This window comes from Schistocerca cancellata, chromosome 9 (genome assembly GCF_023864275.1).
Source record: "Schistocerca cancellata isolate TAMUIC-IGC-003103 chromosome 9, iqSchCanc2.1, whole genome shotgun sequence".
NCBI classification, from domain to species: Eukaryota; Metazoa; Arthropoda; class Insecta; order Orthoptera; family Acrididae; genus Schistocerca; species Schistocerca cancellata.
In genome coordinates, this window is record NC_064634.1 from 207,604,563 (window position 1) to 207,624,955 (window position 20,393).

The following is a 20,393-nucleotide window of genomic DNA, read 5'->3' on the forward strand; positions in this document are numbered from 1 at the left end:
GGACTGGGAGGTGCGAATCCGTCCAGCGGATAAAAGACGAGACCCAGTGTGCCGTGCAGCCTGGATGTGGTTTTTGTGCTGTTCCCCACATCCTACTAGGGATCCTGATATTTCGTTCCTATGGCAGTGGGGTAGGGTAGGGGGTGGGTGGGACGGGGTGGCGACAGTAAGGACATGCGGTCACTCGTTAATTTTGCCATGCCAAATCCCCTTCTAACCGTGCCGAGACTCTGCCGATACGGGACAAAGGTAGAAGAAAAATATGATTGACGAAGGAAGGGCGTATTTTGGAGAGCACTGATACTGTCTACATTTGAAAAATTGGTCTTTATTCAGTCACGCTACTTACTGGAAACGCTCTATGAACTATCTTGCTGACAGTTATGTCACAAGCAGTGTGTGTAACCTTCTCGTTTATGGGCAACTTCTTTGACAACCACGATCATAAGGAATTTTGGCCTTTGTAGATCTCCATTTTCATTTCTAAGCATACCTTTGGCCGAATCGTTTAGGTATGTGTATGTAGTCTGCTCTACAGTGCCTGCATCTTCAAACTTCTAAAAAATGTTAAATGTTGCTTACAATTACGAGAAACGTGAACTACTTAAAAATCTGCCAACAGTGCTATAAAAGAACGCTAGATTTTCTGTGTAAGTAAGGAAACTAAACTAACTCAGTTCTTAGACTGGGAAGTTGTTTATGTTGCTTTAGTTAATTATAAGATCCAATTATATTAAAGCAGTCATTTTTTTCTAACATTGTTTTTTAGTATGTAGGACACTATCATTCCAATAAACATTCACCACAACGAAATTCAGTGTCTGAAGGTGAACCATTCGATTTTAGATCGGTAACAGTGCTATTTAATTCGTGGTAAATAGCATCATTAACCGTTAATGTTTGCTCTTTTTACGTTGTTCTAACAAATATCCTATATTTTCACATAGCTAGTGTCTCAACATTTCAATTTTTGACAGTATATCTGACGTGAGAAAAGATTGCTAAATGCAAATTAGACAAGAGCGACTGCAAGAAAATATGTTTCTTACTCGGGTTCTTTCACCGCCTGTGAAGAAATTGTCCGAAGTGAACGAGCCAAACTGAGTCTTATCTTATCGATTTCAGCTTCAGTGTAATAAGCGTCCGATCACAGAATTAGTACGAGATGCTAAAGTCAGCTTTCATTTTAGCCTGTTAGTAATTTTAGGACTATCCGCTTTCCCACCAGGTTTACTTAAACGTATTTCATTTAAGTGTAGTTTATGGAATCAATTGCTCTGTGGTATGAAATAGAGGAACAAGCTTGTAAATTTAAAAAAAGTAATGAAAGAAAATCATTTTTATTAAACGAATCAGTCATTGTTTGTCTATAACTTTAATACACGTTTGCGTGCTTTCGAATTAATTGTGCTAACATTTTTCCCACTTTAAAGCTGATACTATAAAAGCAGAGTTTCTGATTAATTGGGCAGTTTCTTGATGATAATCACAAACTACGCTATTTTGTTTTCCTTTTTTGCTTGACGTAAAAGAACGAAAACTGTTGTTGTGATGATTAACCAGGTGAATAAAGGTAATGAGATATTAATTCGATATTACCATCAGTCAACTTATCAACCATTTGAGAGTCTTTGTGGCAGCTGGCGTTGTCATGAAGAAGGATACAACATTTTCTGTTATTTTTTCCTGATTTCATCGATGGCTTGTGGCGAACAAATTATTGCACACCATTTTCATAAATTGTCCTCCGATCCTCCAGCGCAAGTCACGGCATATACCATGCAAATAAAGAAACTAGCAATTATTTTTATGAAATGCGTCACTAATGACTTCTGTTGGTTTCGTTTCATATTGAAACATCGAAAAAGCTGATGGTTGCTTATTACTTTTCAACATGCTGCATACCATTTTCATATTGCACATGTGAAGATTAGTTTAAAATGTTATTTGTAGATCAAACTCTTAAATGTGGCTGCGAATCAGCAACTGTATAAGTCTGAAGAGGTTGAAGAAATCAGCCAACTATTTGCAAACAGTGGTTTATTAGCTCTTGACCGGGTTTCAATATTTCTCAAAATATCTTCTTCAGAAGGCGTGGGCCTTGTTACGTCACATGGTGGTAAATTGCATTAGCTGAAGTCGATGTGATGTAACAAGGCCAACTCCTTCCGAAGAAGATATTTTTAGGAATATAGGTCAAGGGGTAATAAACCTCTGTTTTGCTACTGGTTGGCTGATTTTTTTTTTTTTACGTCTTCAGATTTATCTGTAGATTTTTAGATTAACAAAGGTAATAAACTCATACAGTTATATCAGGCACATTTTTTCCAAATAAAAAAATTAGAATATATCAGCAATTAAAAATTTAGTACAATATCACATTTATATCTTTACAGATCCCTGTCTAGACTTACGATGGCAAATTTGTTAACCTCCTGCTACATCCAAGTGTTGCAGCGCGTGTGTGAAGTTGCAGTTGATACTACAGGATTATACTGAATTACAAAAGTTGTAAAAATCTGTTGTGAATTTATGAATTAAGTCTGATTTATTGATGAGGCATGGTCCTCCTTTTTCAGTTATTTGCTTACTGAGATTGTGTGGTTCTTTCTTTAAATTACAGCAGACTAAAAGCAGGTGTTCAATAGTTCGGTGTCCTCCAATACAAGTGCACAGTGCTTCATCAGTTATTGTGAATCTCTTAGAACAGGCTTTCAGTTCTCCGTTCCCTATTAACATGGCTGTAAAGGTCAGTAATAATGATACCTAAATCGTTAAACGATAGCTGGTCGTAATAAAACACAGTGTTACTCCGGTTTTCGTTCACTGATGCTCAATTTCTCGTTTCTTACTAAGCTCATAGTTTTTTCCTCTATTCCAATCTTAGCTATTTTGCTGTAGTTAACCGTTTTTAGTGATCGGGCCTGTGTTTTAGGTGTATTATCAGGTAGTTCATTGCCCGCAACAGCATACGATCTTTAATACATCCCAAGTCCACCTGTCAGCTGTGCTTCTCCAATTTTCTGAATTTTGGGTCGTATGATTTTTCGGGTTACGTAACGGATCCAATGTTATTGTGCTTTCGGTGTGGGCTACTGGAACTCCGTCAATATTCGTTAGATTGATCACTGACTAAAGCACATTTAGAACCATGAATTGTTCTGCTTGGTTATTTGAGAATACCTTAACCAGTTTGAGCTGTAACTAATGAGTAGGCTTCTGATTCGTTTTCATCCGTATATACTTTAGCAGAGTAGTATTTATTTTCTTCCTTTTGAGTTATTTGCGAATAGTCTTCTAGGTTTGGCCAGGTTTTGTACTCTAAGGTGATGTCTGCCACCTGCTTGCCGTCTTTCGATTTGACTATGCTGTAGTTAGGGGCGTGATGCTTGCGAAAACGTAAAAACACTTTACTGGATGTCATTCTGTATGCTCTTGCTATCTTTAAACTTATTATTGCTTAGTTTTCAACTCACACGGGTACGTCCAGATTTAGTGTAGCGTAACCTTAAACAACCGAGTCAGTGTTAAGTTAGTGGCAGCCACAACATTGGGAAAGCGCGGTATGTAAGGCGAAGAAAAAGAAAGTACCTCGGACGGCGACTTGTTGAAGGAGAGTTTTCGAGTGTTGGATGACGGTCACCCGATGAAGCTGGTGAGATGGCTGTTAGGTTGAGGGTGTGCAGCAGAGGAGCGTGCAGAGAGGCTGAGAGCGCTGTTTGCAGACACGAGGGCCCGCGAGAGCTTCGCGAGTTGCAGGGGAACTGCAGCCCACAGATCGATAGCGCCTGCCGCGTATGCTGCCCGCTCACCACACGCTCTACCACGTTGCGCTGGGCCGGCTGGTCTCACGCAGCGTGCGGCCCGCGGGCTGTGCTAATGAGGCACCTTCACGTCGCCTCACCTCACTGGCGGGAAGTTCTGCCCGCCCTCCTCTACTGTTCACACATTTATATGAAGCTTCAAGGGGCACGATTGATGAGGGTAGTGTAGTATTTTTTTTTTCGTGTATTGGGTGTTGTATGTGTATACGTGTGCTGTTAATGATACGTTGTAAGATCACATAAGGCTACACACATCATATTCATTAGAGCTTTTTGTCACGCGCGAGCATTGTTACTTTTGATATTGTCAAGTCCTTCTTTGTTTAAGTTACCGATAAATAAACCACTTTGGAATGTCGATATACACCTAAAATAAATTAGGGACAGATCGGTGTGAAGGACCTCAATCCTTTACATTCAGAAATACTTCAGGGTTGAAATTAAATATCTTTTCATTCGAACAATAATTTATACTTCCGTGGATTCGCGTGGACAAGCACCTTATGCATGGTACTCTTATGACTTTATAAACTGTGGAAATCGCGTCACTTGAATAACAGATAACCGTGAAGCGGCAACCACAAGAATGTTTAATGTCGATACAAATCTCTGCAAAATGAAAGAAATTAACTTTACTTTAGTATGTTTACTCCAGAATTAATTGTAAACCCTCTCCATTTTCCTTTACGCCCCTTAGTATTCGATTAATCTTAACAAGAATCTGCCATCGTGCAAATGGCCACCAATAATACAAATTACAACCACTTTGCACCACGCGTTATTAATCTCTGGAAAAAACGTACAATTAAATTTTCGCGCTTGTAGGGATGCTACCGCTACTGAAATACACTACTGACCATTAAAATTGCAACATCAAGAAGAAATGCAGATGATAAACGGGTATTCATCGGAAAAATATATTATACTGGAACTGACATGTGATTACATTTTCACGCAATTTGGGTGCACAGATCCTGAGAAATCAGTACCCAGAACAACCACCTCTGGCCGTAACAACGGCCTTGATACGCCTGGGCATTGAGTCAAACGGAGCTTGGATGGCGTGTACAGGTACAGTTGCCCATGCAGCTTCAACACGATACCACAGTTCATCAAGAGTAGTGACTGGCGTACTGTGACGAGCCAGTTGCTCGACCACCATTGACCAGACGTTTTCAATTGGTGACAGAGCTGGAGAATGTGCTGATCAGGGCAGCAGTCGAACATTTTCTGTATCCAGAAAGGCCCGTACAGGACCTATAACATGAGGTCGTGCATTATCCTGCTGAAATGTAGGGTTTCGCAGGGATCGAATGATGGGTAGAGCCACGGGTCGTGACACATCTGAAACGTTACGTCCAATGTTCAAAGTGCCGTCAATGCGAACAAGAGGTGACCGAAACGTGTAACCAATGGCACCTCATACCATCACGCCGGGCGATACGCCAGTATGACGATGACGAATAGACGCTTTCAATGTGCGTTCACCACGATGTCGCCAAACACGGATGCAACCATCATAATGCTGTAAACAGAACCTGGATTCATCAGAAAAAATGACGTTTTGCCATTCGTGCACCTGGGTTCATCGTTTACATCATCGCAGGCGCTCTGTCTGTGATGCAGCGTCAAGGGTAACCGCAGCGACGGTCTCCGAGCTGATAGTCCATGCTGCTGCAAACGTCGTTGAACTCTTCGTGCAGATGGTTGTTGTCTTGCAAACGTCCCCAGGGATCGAGACGTGGCTGCACGATCCGTTGCATCCATGCGGATAAGATGCCTGTCATCTCGACTGCTAGTGATACGAGGCCGTTGGGATCCAGCACGGCGTTCCGTATTACCCTCCTGAACCCACCGAATCCATATTCTGCTAATAGTCATTGGATCTCGACCAACGCGAACAGCAGTGTCGCGATACGATAAACTGCAATCGCAATAGGCGGAAACGTGATGGTACGCATTTCTCCTCCATTCACGTGGCATCACAACGACGTTTCACCATGTAACGCCGGTCAACTGCTGTTTATGTATGAGAAATCGGTTGCAAACTTTCCTCATGTCAGCACGTTGTAGGTGTCGCAATCGGCGCCAACCTTGTGTGAATGCTCTGAAAAGCTAATCATTTGCATATCACAGCATCTTCTTCCTGTCGGTTAAATTTCGCGTCTGTAGCACGTCATCGTCGTGGTGTAGAAATTTTAATGGCCAGTAGTGTAAGTGGTTTTGGTTATCAATTGTAGCATATATGCACTGGAAGTGCGATACAAGATCTCTAAGTCTTTCTCACCTGAAGATCCGAACAAAAGTAAGACAATTGTGAAAATCTATTTCTGTTGTTTCATTGTTCTAAAACGACGGATTATCCTGCAACATCGATACTGCTTTACACATTTATTACAGTGAGATAATTCTTTTGGCGTATTCTTTTACACAAAAAAATAAGTTCCTTTAATCAAGTCACGTCAATCTTAAATACTCGTAGTTCTCGTTCCCAGAGGACCAGTACAGTAGCTATTTAGATGTAGGGTCTGGCAAAAAAGACCTCCCCAAAAAGTGGTTACTGACAAAGAAAGAGACAGAGAAATCCTTATTTGCTAACAACAAATAGTACGCCACTTTACATTAGCTGATTTTAAAAATGATGACTGGTAAATGACTTACTCCGTTGTTGACACATTGAGGAAGCGTTTCTCGGAAGTTGTCCTTAGTTCTTCGTGCCATTTCCGGAGGAACAGCAGCCACGTCCTGGGAGATTTCCTTCTTAAGCGCTAGCAGGGTTGTCGGACAGTGTATGTGCACTTCAGCCTGCAAGTGTGCAGAAAGAAAGAAATTAAAAGGTGATAAATCGGTTGACTTTGGAGGACGGTCGATGTCTCCTCGTGAGGACGTCAAGAAAACAACTCAAAATTCCTAGGTAATGATGGGTTCCGTCTCGTTGGAAACAGACTTTTCTCTCTTCTTGGTCCCCAAGAAAATGGTTTAACTTATGTCGGAGACAGCAGAAATTTGAATTAAACTTTACTGTTACGCCACCTTATTCGAAAAAATACGGACCCCAATTCAGCAGCGGAGCACCAAACTGTCGCATGGCGTGATTTGTTTGTTGAAGTTCCTGGGGGTTTTCTGCTTCCCAGTAGCGGAAATTTGGTAATTTGATTTAAGGTACCTGACACATTGAAGTGCTACTCAGAAGAAACCAAAACACCGCGAGAGTGAATGTTCTGGAGAATTTCCAAAGACACAGTTCTGCGAGTTTCAAAATCTCACGTAATTCTTGGGGAAGCATCGTTTCGTATGGTTGCATGTGGAGATATTTGTACAGGATTCTTGTTGAACTGCTTTCAGAGAATTGTCTCAGCGCAGGTGAATGCTTTGGAGATTGCTGGACGATCCTCTCACGCATGCCGCGTTTACCGCCGTTGTTACAATCCGAGGACGGCTAGTAGATTTTCTTTTCAGTAATGCTCGCTGAGTATTTATCAGAAAACCACCATTATGAATATGTTTTCAATCATCTGTCTTATGACTGGTTTGATGCAGCCCGATACGGATACCTTTTCTGGGCAACCTCTTCATTTCAGAGTAGAATTCGCAATCTACTTGCTGGATGTATTTCAGTCTGTGCTCTCCTCTACAGTCTTTACTCTCTGCAGCTCCCTCTAATACCATGAAGGTTATTCCGAGATGTCTTAACAGATGTTCTCTAATTCCTTCCCTTCTTCTTGTCAGTGTTTTTCATATATATTTTCTTCATTGATTCTGCGGAGAACCTCCTCACTCCTTACCTTATCAGTCCACCTAATATTTAACAACCTTCTGTAACATCACATCTCAAATTTTTCGATGGTCTACTGTTCCGGTTTTCCCGCAGTCTGTGTATCACTTGCTTTCAATACTGTGCTCCAAACGTACATTCTCAGAAATTTCTTCCTCGAATACACACCTACGTTTGGTACTAGCAGACTTCTCTCGGCTAGGAATGCCCTTTCTCCCAGTGCTAGTTTGCTGTTTATGTCTTCCTTTCACCGAGCGTCCTGGGTTACTTTGCTACCTAGGTAGCAGAATTCCTTAACTTCATCTACTTCGTGATCACCAGTCCTCATAATTTTCTCGCTGTTCTGATTCCTGCTACTTTTCATTACTTTCGTCTTCTTCGATTTACTCTAAATCCTTATGCTCTACTCATTAGACAGTTCATTCAGTTTAACAGATACTGTAATTATTCTTCACTTAGTTTAGCAGAACTTACCATAGAGAATCTCAGGGCGGGTCAACTAACAAGCAACAACCCCATCAAAATGTTTTACAAATACTATCTAAAATGATTACAGTCAAAGGCACTCTGATTAAATTAGACTTGACTGTATTTAAAAGAATAAATCACAGTTCAGGCCTCACAGCCGCTCAAAATATGACCAATTTAAACAGGCAGTGGCGATTAACGTAACTCCACTAGCTCTGTAACACAAACCAGACAACTTTCACGCATTTCACAAACAGTTGCAATTAACTTCTGTAATGAAACAATTGATTTCATCAAAGTAAACTTAAGTTCTTTCAGAGCGAACCCCCGGAAAGCAGCAAACACAGCAGAACTTCCGGGAAGGGAAACTAGTCACAGCACTACTACTTAAACAAAACAACGCGCAGAGGCCACAGAAAGAGTCTCACCAAAAATATTCATGAATCGGTAGGGAAGTGGCACTCAAAATCTCCACACTCTCGGAGCAGACAAATTTACAGAATTCCACTGCTACTACAGCTAACCCAATTCACAATCTTCGCGGGATGAGGTTCATGCTCTAAAAAAGCCGTTTGCTATCGGCTTCGCGCCCCGCAAATGCTTCTTCCAATTCGCCCCGCAAATTCTGTCAACCTTCGTGCCGGTCAAAGCTCCTCCCGCGAAGAATCACCAAAGATCGTGCCCCACTAGCGATCGATTGATCTATGCGAGCCGGCATGGCTCAGGGCTCAGCTGTAGTATAAGAAAATAAAAATAAAAAATCACATATTGCTGGAAAACGCAATTTCTTCAAGCAAAATGTAAAATAAAATGCTACTAAAAAGAAAAGCATATCAAACATCGCTTCAGTATTTAGTCGGGCTTACATAAACATGTTTCTGTTATTCCTAAACAACTTTTGCACTCACCACTAATAACGGGAAACCTTTGCCTTTCATCATGATGATGAGTACCAAATAACAACTATAAATATATAAATTGTTTTATGTGTGTGTCTGTAAACTGTAGTTGTATAGACGTAATTGCTTTGATTAGGTAAAAGTGCAGAAGTTACGTAATCAATAAATTTTTATTACTTACAAAATGCAATTCATAATTTTTAAAGAATAGGCTTAAGACTGAACGACATGGGGTTCTAACTATGGGTAAAAGAAAGAGAAGTGATTGACACTCAGTTTCTCTCTACACGTTCATTTAAGTTTCTTTCCTTACCAATATTACCCTTAACCCTACAATTTACTACGTCAGTCATGTACTATACCAAAACAACTGAACCGTAGTTTTAGTAGAACGCAAATCTAGCCAGTGTACATCACATAGGAACGCTTCAGAGTGCCAATGCCCTTCCACTACTGATGGGCATAAGCGATAAAACACCTAGCGTCATCGGGAAGTATCAGTGACCATCAAACTTCCTGGAAGATTAAAACTGTGTGCCGGACCGAGACTCGAACTCGGGACCTTTACTTCTGCCTGTACCTGCTGTGACGACGGGTCGTGAGTCGTGCTTGGGTAGCTCAGCTGGTAGAGCACTTACCCGCGAAAGGCAAAGGTCCCGAGTTCGAGTCTCGGTCCGGCACACAGTTTTAATCTGCCAGGAAGTTTCATATCAGCGCACACTCCGCTGCAGAGTGAAAATCTCATTCTGGTATCAGTGACCATATTGTCTCCAACAAAATTTGTTCCTCACGAGGTGATTTATCACCATAGACGTTTGACGCAGAGACTGAGAGACCATACACATGCAGTACATGAAATATATTTACAGTTTAGAACATGAGCAACCGTCAGCCGTGTAGGGAATGACGACAATGAAAGTTCGTACCAGACGGGGACTCCAGCTTGGATGTTTTTCCTTTACATCAGCGGTCGCCTTAACCACTTTGGCTACCCGTGCACGATCTTAGTTAGATTCAAACTTCCCTATGTTGTCGTTTCTGCGTCACACCCTGTACTCGTACACTTTACAGGGGACGAAATTTTAATTGAAAATTGCCACCCAGTATTGATAGATGAATACTATATTGCAGTGCCTGTGTTAAGAAGGATGATGCAATCTTCGTTCGGACATCCATGGTAGTTTGGGGCTCGCTGTGGGTCGTGCATGGATATCCAAAGCGGTGAAGGCAACCACCCGAGTAAAGTGGGAAATCCAAGTTCGAGACACGATCTGGCACAAATGTTCATTTTCGTCGTTGCCTTATACAGTTGATAGCTGCTCATATTCACACCTGCGAATACATTACACGTATTTTGTAACTGCTGTATTCGCTGCAGTGTCGCACTGTATCATTATTCTTAACAACACAGACACTGCAGAATAGTACTGCACATACAGCGTGATTCAGCTGTCCCTACTGCTGGGATACACGCAGCCCGCAATGCCTACAAATACCACTCTCAAGATTTTCCTATTCTCTCACTCGCTACGCGGGAACTATTAGTCCTACAGAAAATAAGACGTTTTTGTACTGGTATACATTTCCGACGGAGCCCATGGTTTCCGAGTTACTCAAGAAAAACGCGTTTAAGTATCACTTTCGTACCTTTTCTCTATAATTCGAAACCTATGGCCTACAGCGAAAACTAATCTCAGTATAAAATTTAACTAAATCAAACATCCTACAGCAACGTCATGTCACTATCTCCCTCTGTTTCCAACCAATAGCTCAATATATAGTATCAGTACTACGAATAAGAACAATCTACATTAAGACCTAAAATCACTTACCTTGATCCAAAATCGGGTCCAGTATTGAGGAACACACATTTTTAATAAATTGGCCACAACAATTAAAAACTTGGTTTCAGATAAAGCACAGATTGAAAGGTATTTTGATAAGTGGCACCTGTTCTATAGACGAATATCTTAACAGGTACTGTTAGACAACCTTAAGTAAAAATGTCTGTTAGATTTCAGTTTTGACAACACTTCGTCACAACAGTCAAGATTAGATATTTTGTGTAGGATAAATTTATTAAAAGGGCATAAAATTCTGCAAATGTCAGCAGTTTCAGTTTACTGTTATGTATTCGCCTATTTTGACAATCTCCTGACAAATGATTTGTGTAGAATGCGTTATATTCAGATCTTTTATGTGTTTTATGTTGTACTTCCTGACATGTTTCACGCCCACGAGAATCATCTCATTTTTGGGTCTGTAGAACGAAAACTGAATCTAATCCAGTCTTCTTCTGTGGGGCTAGCAGTCTGTGAGTACAGAGACAGAATAAGAAAATTTTGCACGTGTTGTTTGAAGGTGTTGCAGGTTGCATACATCCTAGAGGTAACGGCTGCTGAATCATCCCGTACATACACTGATAAGTCAAAACATTATGACCGCTACCCACCGCGACGTTGGATGCCCCCTGGTGGTGTTGTGGGCACGTGACGCAATAACGAAAGTACGAGTACGTAAGCGGAGCACATACGGACTTGGGAAGATATGGGCTGCAAATGGGTAAATCCACTGAGATAACCTACTTTGACAAAGGCCAGATATTGTTATGCAGAGCCTGTGAACGAGCATCTCGAAAACGACGAAGCTGGTCCAATGTTCATGTGCTTCTTCTTGAATATCTATGGAACGAGGTAGTACAGTGAAACTACCACTAGGTGCTACATGATTGGACGTCCACGATTCTTAAAAGAACTTGGAGTTCGGAGGCTTGTATCCTCTAAAGTAGGATAGACGGTGGCGTCTCTGCCGAAAGTGCACAACGCTACTACACTCACAAGTGTTTCAGAGCACACCGCTCATCGTAAATGGTGGAACATGCAGCTCGCAGCAGATCTCACCTACATGTTTACATACTGACCCAACAACATCATCAGTTACGCCTGCGGTGGGCACGGGACCATCGGGATTCGACCGTCGATCAATGGAAACGTGTCGGATCTCCGGGTGAAGAACATTTTTGTTGTACTAGGTCGATGGTCATCTCCAAAAACGCAGTCATCGAGGTGAACGTGCAGCGCGCACGGACTCAGGCTGGTACCAACGGTATTATGCTACGAGAGACATTCTCCTGCGCTTTCATGGTACCCGTGGTAGTAATCGAAGACACGTTGACAGCTGCGGATCACTTGCATCCCTGAACCGTGAATTTACTTTAAAATTTTTTTTTCTTAAATAATTTACTTTATTTACTAGCGATTCATCAAGAACATTAACACATTTAATCACACTAGGTTAACGTGGAAGTAGTTGCCAGGAAGTAACTGATGGAAAATGAAATTACTTTTAACAAATGTGAATTTTATTCCTAAAAGCTTTTTCAAAAAACAAATTTAAAATTATAAGCAGAAAAGCACCCTCGAAATACCAAGTTACAATTTTATTTAGAGGCAGAAAGAGCAATATTAACAGTAGGAGCCTTCGTGCTGGTGAGCTTGTTTGCTCCCTTTCAACATGGCCGTAGTCATGACCGCTCACAACAATCTCTGAAAGAGTACACTGGTGCAAATCAACAACACACTAGATTACTTTAAACAAAAAAATTTTTAACAACTCACACAAACACGTTAACTATACTATGGAAATGGTACAACACTCAAATTATTTGCCACCGAAAGTGCAATTAGTTTATTTTTTTAAGGACTCTTAAGGTGGAAGGGTGGCAACCTTATAACCTAAAATGACTATTTAAATAAAACCCATAAAATGCAGACTTACATGAAATGTACAAAATGCTCTACATTACACATATACCACCTCGCAAGATGATAGGAAAGATAAAAACATATTTCAAGAATTCGGCTTTTAAGCAATAAATTCTTTAACACCGAATCCGACAAACATGACAGAGGCAGGTATTAACGTATGGCAGATTGACATGGGGGAGGGAGGGGTTACTAAACAACCCAAACCGCAGATTGCTCTAAACCTCCCCAATTCCACAGGGAAAAACGGACCACCCAATTCACAAATAACCACCGTCCCGTGGGTGGCCAAACGGAGAAGAAACAAAACGGCTTGTGACCTCACCAAGAAAACAAGTAGAATTTAAGAAGTAAATGAAACAACATATCTCCAATCACTTAACTTCTGGCCGGCCGCGGTGGTCAAGCGGTTCTAGGCGCTTCAGTCCGGAACCGCGCGGCTGCTACGGTCGCAGGTTCGAATCCTGCCTCGGGCATGGATGTGTGTGATGTCCTTAGGTTAGTTCGGTTTAAGTAGTTCTAGGTTCTAGGGGACTGATGACCTCAGATGTTAACTCCCATAGTGCTCAGAGCCATTTGAACCATTTGAACCAACTTAACTTCTAATAAACTGCGATTTCTGGCGAAGACCTGACGCAGCACCCCCAACGCTCTCCCGAACCGTCCGCTGCCAGCCGCTTCAACGGACGCAGGAAGGCGCGCCGATCTCCCGTCTCACGGCGTCGCAGCTCGCCCCGGCCAGCCCGATGTCGTGGTTTCACTCCTGTTGCTCTCGTGTGAACCGCGAAGCCACTACCCCTTTCTACACGGCGCTGCCCACTGGACTCACGTGGGGACCTCACATGCGCCGACGCTCAAGGCGGACAAGTCATCTCGTGTCTCAGTGCGCGACCGACCAACCGACCGTTCCAACCGCCAATGACCGTTGCCCCCGACGGCGATGTCTTTCAGCAGTATAATTGCCCGTGTCTAAGAGCTAGCCACAACCTTGCTATAATGGTTTCAGGAGCATTAAAGTGAACTAACGTTGATGTCTCTGCGAAGAAATTAGCCTGATGTAAATCATATGGACCCATCTGGATCGCTATCGGGCGCTATCACCGCGTACGCAGATCGGCCGCCCGTTATTTACCCGAATTACATGACCTGTGCGTAAACATCTAATGCCACATACTTCCAAAAACCTACCAACAAACTGTAGGATCCCTGATTTTCGTTCCGAAGCCGAACAAACGAGCTGTAAACCAGGTTCCACCGTGACAGTTCTAGAATCATTCAAAGGAAGTCTACACTCTGTATCGCACAAGTACCCGGATCATGCTATATTAGTCGGAGGCGACTTCAACTTACCTAGTATAGACTGGGATGTCTATGGATTCATTACAGGTGGTACAGGCAAGCCGTCGTGTGAATTACTTTTGAACATATTATCCGAAAACTATCTTGAGCAGCTAAATCGACAGCCAACTCGTAATGGAAATATTTTAGATCTGGTAGCCACGAACAGACCAGACCTCATCGACGGTGTCAGTGTTGAGACAGGGATTAGTGATCATGATGTTGTCATTACGACTATGGTTACGGAAGTTAAAAAGTCGGTCAAGAAGGTTAGGAGAGTATTCTTACTAGAAAGAGCAGATAAGCAGTTGTTAGCATCCCACTTAGTAAATGAATCGACTTCATTTACTTCCGGTACGATGGACGTGGAAGAATTATGGACAAATTTTAAACACATTTTAAATCACGCTTGGACAAGTATGTGCCGAAAAAGTGGGTTACGGACGGAAAAGATCCACCGTGGTTTAATAGCGCAATTCGGAGAATGCTCAGGAAGCAAAGACAGTTGCAAAATGGTTCAAATGGCTCTGAGCACTATGGGACTTAACATCTTAGGTCATCAGTCCCCTAGAACTCAGAACTACTTAAACCTAACTAACCTAAGGACATCACACAACACCCAGCCATCACGAGGCAGAGAAAATCCCTGACCCCGCCGGGAATCGAACCCGGGAACCCGGGCGTGGGAAGCAAGAACGCTACCGCACGACCACGAGATGCGGGCAAAGACAGTTGCACGCGCGGTACAAGAAAGATCGGGAGAATGAGGACAGGCAAAAGTTAGGAGAGATTCGTGCTACTGTAAAAAGAGCGATGCGCGAAGCATACAACCACTACCACCGTCATACCTTAGCAAAAGATCTTGCTGAAAACCCAAGGAAATTCTGGTCTTACGTAAAATCGGTAAGCGGGTCGAAGGCTTCCATCCAGTCACTCACTGATTAGTCTGGCCTGGCAACGGAAGACAGCAAAACGAAAGCTGAAATTTTAAATTTAGCATTTGAGAAACCTTTCACGCAGGAGGATCGTACAAACATACCGCCGTTTGAATCTCGTACAGATTCCCGCATGGAGGACATAGTGATAGACATCCCTGGGGTTGTGAAGCAGGTGAATGGGTTAAAAATAAATAAATCGCCAGGTCCTGATGGGATTCCAATTCGGTTTTAGAGAGTACTCTACTGCATTGGCTCCTTACTTAGCTTGCATTTATCGCGAATCTCTTGCCCAACGTAAAGTCCCAAGCGACTGGAAAAAAGTGCAGGATACGCCTGCATATAAGAAGGGTAGAAGGACGGATCCTCAAAATTACAGACCAATATCCTTAACATCGGTTTGTTGCAGAATTCTCGAACATATTCTCAGTTCGAATATAATTTCCTTGAGACAGAGAAGTTGCTGTCCATGCATCAGCATGGCTTTAGCAAGCATCGCTCCTGCGAAACGCAACTCGCCCTTTTTTCACATGATAACTTGCGAACCATGGATGAAGCGTATCAGACGGATGCCATATTCCTTGACTTCCGGAAAGCGTTTGACTCGGTGCCCCACTGCAGACTCCTAACTAAGGTACGAGCATATGGGATTGGTTACCAAGTATGTGAGTGGCTCGAAGACTTCTTAAATAATAGAACCCAGTCCTCGATGGTAAGTGTTCATCGGAGGTGAGAGTATCATCTGGAGTGTCCCAGGGAAGTGTGGTAGGTCCGCTGTTGTTTTCTATCTACATAAATGATCTTTTGGATAGGGTGGATAGCAATGTGCGGCTGTTTGCTGGTGATGCTGTGGTGTAAGGGAAGTGTCGTCGTTGAGTGACTGTAGGAGGATACAAGATGACTTGGACAGGATTTGTGATTGGTGTAAAGAATGGCAGCTAACTCTAAATATAGATAAATGTACATTAATGCAGATGAATAGGAAAAAGAATCCCGTAATGTTTGAATACTCCATTAGTAGTGTAGCGCTTGACACAGTCACGTCGATTAAATATTTGGGCGTAACGTTGCAGAGCGATATGAAGTGGGACAAGCGAGAAATGGCAGTTGTGGGGAAGGCGGATAGTCGTCTTCGGTTCATTGGTAGAATTTTGTGAAGATTTGATTCATCTGTAAAGGACACCGCTTATAAAACACTAATACGACCTATTCTTGTGTACTGCTCGAGCGTTTGGGATCCCTATCAGGTCGGATCGAGGGAGGACATAGAAGCAATTCAGAGGCGGGCTGCTAGTTTTGTTACTGGTAGGTTTGATCATCACGCGAGTGTTACGGAAATGCTTCAGGAACTCGGGTGGGAGGCTCTAGAGTACAGGAGGCGTTCTTTTAGTGAATCGCTACTGAGGAAATTTAGAGAACCAGCATTTGAGGCTGACTGCAGTACATTTTACTGCCGCCAACTTACAGGGTGTCCAGAAAAGGACTCCCTGATTTCAAAATTAAGTATCTCGAAAACAAAGATCGATAGAGGAATGCAGTAAACGGTATGTTTATTGTGAAAGCTGTAAGAAGTTTATACAGCAGTTTGAAATAATAGTTACAAAAGCTGCTAACAGATGGCGCTGTAATCGCCATTCGTAATGCCTAGTATAAATAGTGACCCGAAGCCCAGAGCGATCAGTTCCACTATTGAAACGTGAAAGGAGGTTAGCGTACGAAGGAAGAGATTAAAACCATGTACTGTATTGAACAACGCGTTTTTCTGGTGCTAGAGTACCACAGGTTAGAAGAGAGTCCTACGGCAACAAGGCGAAGTTTTCAAGCACGATTTAATGTTCCAAAAGGACCCAATGTGAAAACCATTCGTACGCTCTTCGCAAAATTTCAACAAACAGACAGCGTAACTGATGACCCAGTGGGGCATGTTGGCCGCAAGCAAACCGCAGTTACGCCTGACAATATCGCCACAGTTTCTGGAATTATTCAGCGAAATCCAATGTCATCCCTCCGTAGAATTGCATCTGAGACTGGTTTGAAGCGTTCCAGCACGCAGAAAATACTGAGAAAGAGCCTACACATATTTCCATTCAAAATTCAAACGCACCAGGCCATACCCGTACGAGCTGTGCAACAAAGGGTTGCCTTTGCTATTCAGATGCTCACAATGATTGGTAGTGAAGGATTTGATGTTGGCTGCATCTGGTTTACAGATGAAGCACACTTCCACCTGAATGGATACGTGAATAAGCAGAACTGGCGATTTTGGGGTTCCGAAAAGCCATATTGGTGTGAAGCGAAACCCCTGTATTCTCCTAAAGTTACTGTGTGGGCTGCAGTATGCAGCAGAGGCATTATTGGCCCTTTTTTCATTCGAGAAACGGTCACTGGTGCACGTTACGTTGCAATTTTGGAACAATTTGTCGCCACGCAGCAAGCGTTAGAGGCGACCAGGTACTGAATGGTTTATGCAAGATGGAGCCCGACCACATCGGACCGAACAAGTGTTTCGCTTTCTTGAGGAATACTTCGGGAATAGAGTCATTGCTTTGGAATATCCCAAATTTACTGGTACAGGCATGGATTGGCTGCAATATTCGACGGATTTGACTACCTGTGACTTTTTTTTGTGGGGTACAGTGAAAGACATGGCCTACCCGATGCATCCCGCCACGTTGGACGAGCTTGAACCGGCGATCTCTGTGGCATGTGAATCCATTTCGGTTGAGACACTACGAAATGTGATGGCGAATTTTATTCTTCGTTTGCGCCACCTCTGTAGTGCCAATGGTGAACATTTTGAAAACATTGTGATGTGATTGTTTGCAAAGATTGTTTTCATACGATTATTTCACTTATGTATGCTGATATGAGCTGTACTGCGTACAGCGCCATCTGTTAGCAGCTTTTGTAACTATTATTTCAAACTGCTGTATAAACTTCTTACAGCTTTCACAATAAACATACCGTTTACTGCATTCCTCTATCGATCTTTGTTTTCGAGATAATTTTGAAATCACAGAGCCCCTTTTCTGGACACCCTGTATATTTCGCGGAAAGACCACAAAGATAATATAAGAGAGATTAGGGCTCGTACAGAGGCGTATAGGCAGTCATTTTTCCCTCGTTCTGTTTGGGAGTGGAACAGGGAGAGATGATGCTAGGTGTCGTACTAGGTACCCTCCGCCACGCACCGTATGGTGGATTGAGGAGTATGTATGTAGATGTAGATGTAGAGGTGGTCATGATGTTTCGGCTCATCAGTGTATAGTGTCCTCTCTGTAAGGACGGCGACGCGAAATGCGTGATGGACGACGTAATGAGCGGCGGTTTGACGTATGTTCCAGAGGCGCGGCGGGCTGCAGCGTGGCTGGAGGCGAAGCGGCGGCCCGACGGCGGCTGGGAGGCGGCGTCGGCGCCGGGGGTGGCGGAGACGGCGCGCGCGGTGCTGGCGCTGCGCATGGCCGCACTGTCGGAGGGCGCCGTCGCCACGGAGGCCGTGCTGCCGCCGGCAGAGGCGCTCGCCGTCAAGCAGATGGAGCTCGAACTCGTGCTGCTGCTCTGGAGGTCGGGCGCCGCGGGGAAACTCTTATTATGCACATTAGTTTCTTACCTACAGCTGCGCTCGCATGTCAGCAGCTTTGTTATGATAAGTGGTGATCAGGAAGTAAGCTACTGTATGTGCAATGAATCAACTGCCCTCACGTATCTGCTTGTTCAGATTTTGCTTCCCTAATAGCAAAACTCATTTTCTGTTTAAATTGTCTCATTTCCTAATCCAATTTCCTCAGCATCACCTAATTTAATTCGACTAGGAATACAAACGTCTCAAAAATGAGATCTGCAGAAAGTGCAAAATGGCTAAGCAGGGATGGCTAGAGGACAAATGTCAGGATGTAGAGGCTTATCTCACTAGGGGTGAGATAGATACTGCCAACAGGAAAATTAAAGAGACCTTTGGAGATAAGAGAACCACTTGTGTGAACATCAAGAGTTCTGATGGAAACCCAGTCCTATGCAAAGAAGGGAAAGCAGAAAGGTGGAAGGAGTATATAGAGCGTCTATACAAGGGCGATGTACTTGAGGACAATATTATGGAAATGGAAAAGGATGTAGATGAAGATGAAATGGGAGATACGATACTGCGTGAAGAGTTTGACAGAGCGCTGAAAGACCTGAGTCGAAACAAGGCCCCCGGAGTAGACAACATTACATTGGAACTACTGACGGCCTTGGGATAGCCAGTCCTCACAAAACTCTACCATCTGATGAGCAAGATGTATGAAACAGGCGAAATACCCTCAGACTTCAAGAAGAATATAATAATTCCAATCCCAAAGAAAGCAGGTGTTGACAGATGTGAAAATTACCGAACAATCAGTTTAATAAGCCACAGCTACTAGATACTAACACGAATTCTTTACAGACGAATGGAAAAACTAGTAGAAGCCGACCTCGGGGAAGATCAGTTTGGATTCCGTAGAAATATTGGAACACGTGGGGCAATACTGACCTTACGACTTATATTAGAAGAAAGATTAAGGAAAGGCAAACCTACGTTTCTAGCATTTGTAGACTTAGAGAAAGCTTTTGACAATGTTGATTGGAATACTCTCTTTCAAATTCTAAAGGTGGCAGGGGTAAAATACAGGGAGCGAAAGGCTATTTACAATTTGTACAGAAACCATATGGCAGTTATAAGAGTCGAGGGACATGAAAGGGAAGCAGTGGTTGGGAAGGGAGTAAGACAGGGTTGTAGCCTCTCCCCGATGTTATTCAATCTGTATATTGAGCAAGCAGTAAAGGAAACAAAAGAAAAATTCGGAGTAGGTATTAAAATACATGGAGAAGAAATAAAAACTTTGAGGTTCGCCGATGACATTGTAATTCTGTCAGAGACAGCAAAGGACTTGGAAGAGCAGTTGAACGGAATGAATGGTGTCCTAAAGGGAGGATATAAGATGAACATCAACAAAAGCAAAACGAGGATAATGGAATGTAGTCGAATTAAGTCGGGTGATGTTGCCCGCATCTCGTGGTCGTGCGGTAGCGTTCTCGCTTCCCACGCCCGGGTTCCCGGGTTCGATTCCCGGCGGGGTCAGGGATTTTCTCTGCCTCGTGATGGCTGGGTGTTGTGTGCTGTCCTTAGGTTAGTTAGGTTTAAGTAGTTCTAAGTTCTAGGGGACTTATGACCACAGCAGTTGAGTCCCATAGTGCTCAGAGCCATTTGAACCACCTCGGGTGATGTTGAGGGTATTAGATTAGGAAATGAGACACTTAAAGTAATAAAGGAGTTCTGCTATTTGGGGAGCAAAATAACTGATGATGGTCGAAGTAGAGAGGATATAAAATGTAGACTGGCAATGGCAAGGAAAGCGTTTCTGAAGAAGAGA

General features: G+C 43.0%; 1 protein-coding gene across 1 annotated transcript in view; it reads left to right on the top strand.

The window, feature by feature from the left end:
• Positions 1 to 20,393, top strand: part of LOC126100616 (uncharacterized protein CG3556-like) — a 646,754-nt gene that overhangs the window by 513,167 nt on the left and 113,194 nt on the right. Inside the window, exon 4 of the mRNA XM_049911243.1 lies at positions 18,348 to 18,567. Within this exon, the coding sequence (XP_049767200.1) occupies positions 18,348 to 18,567 (220 nt within the window). The remainder of the gene's footprint in view (positions 1 to 18,347; positions 18,568 to 20,393) is intronic.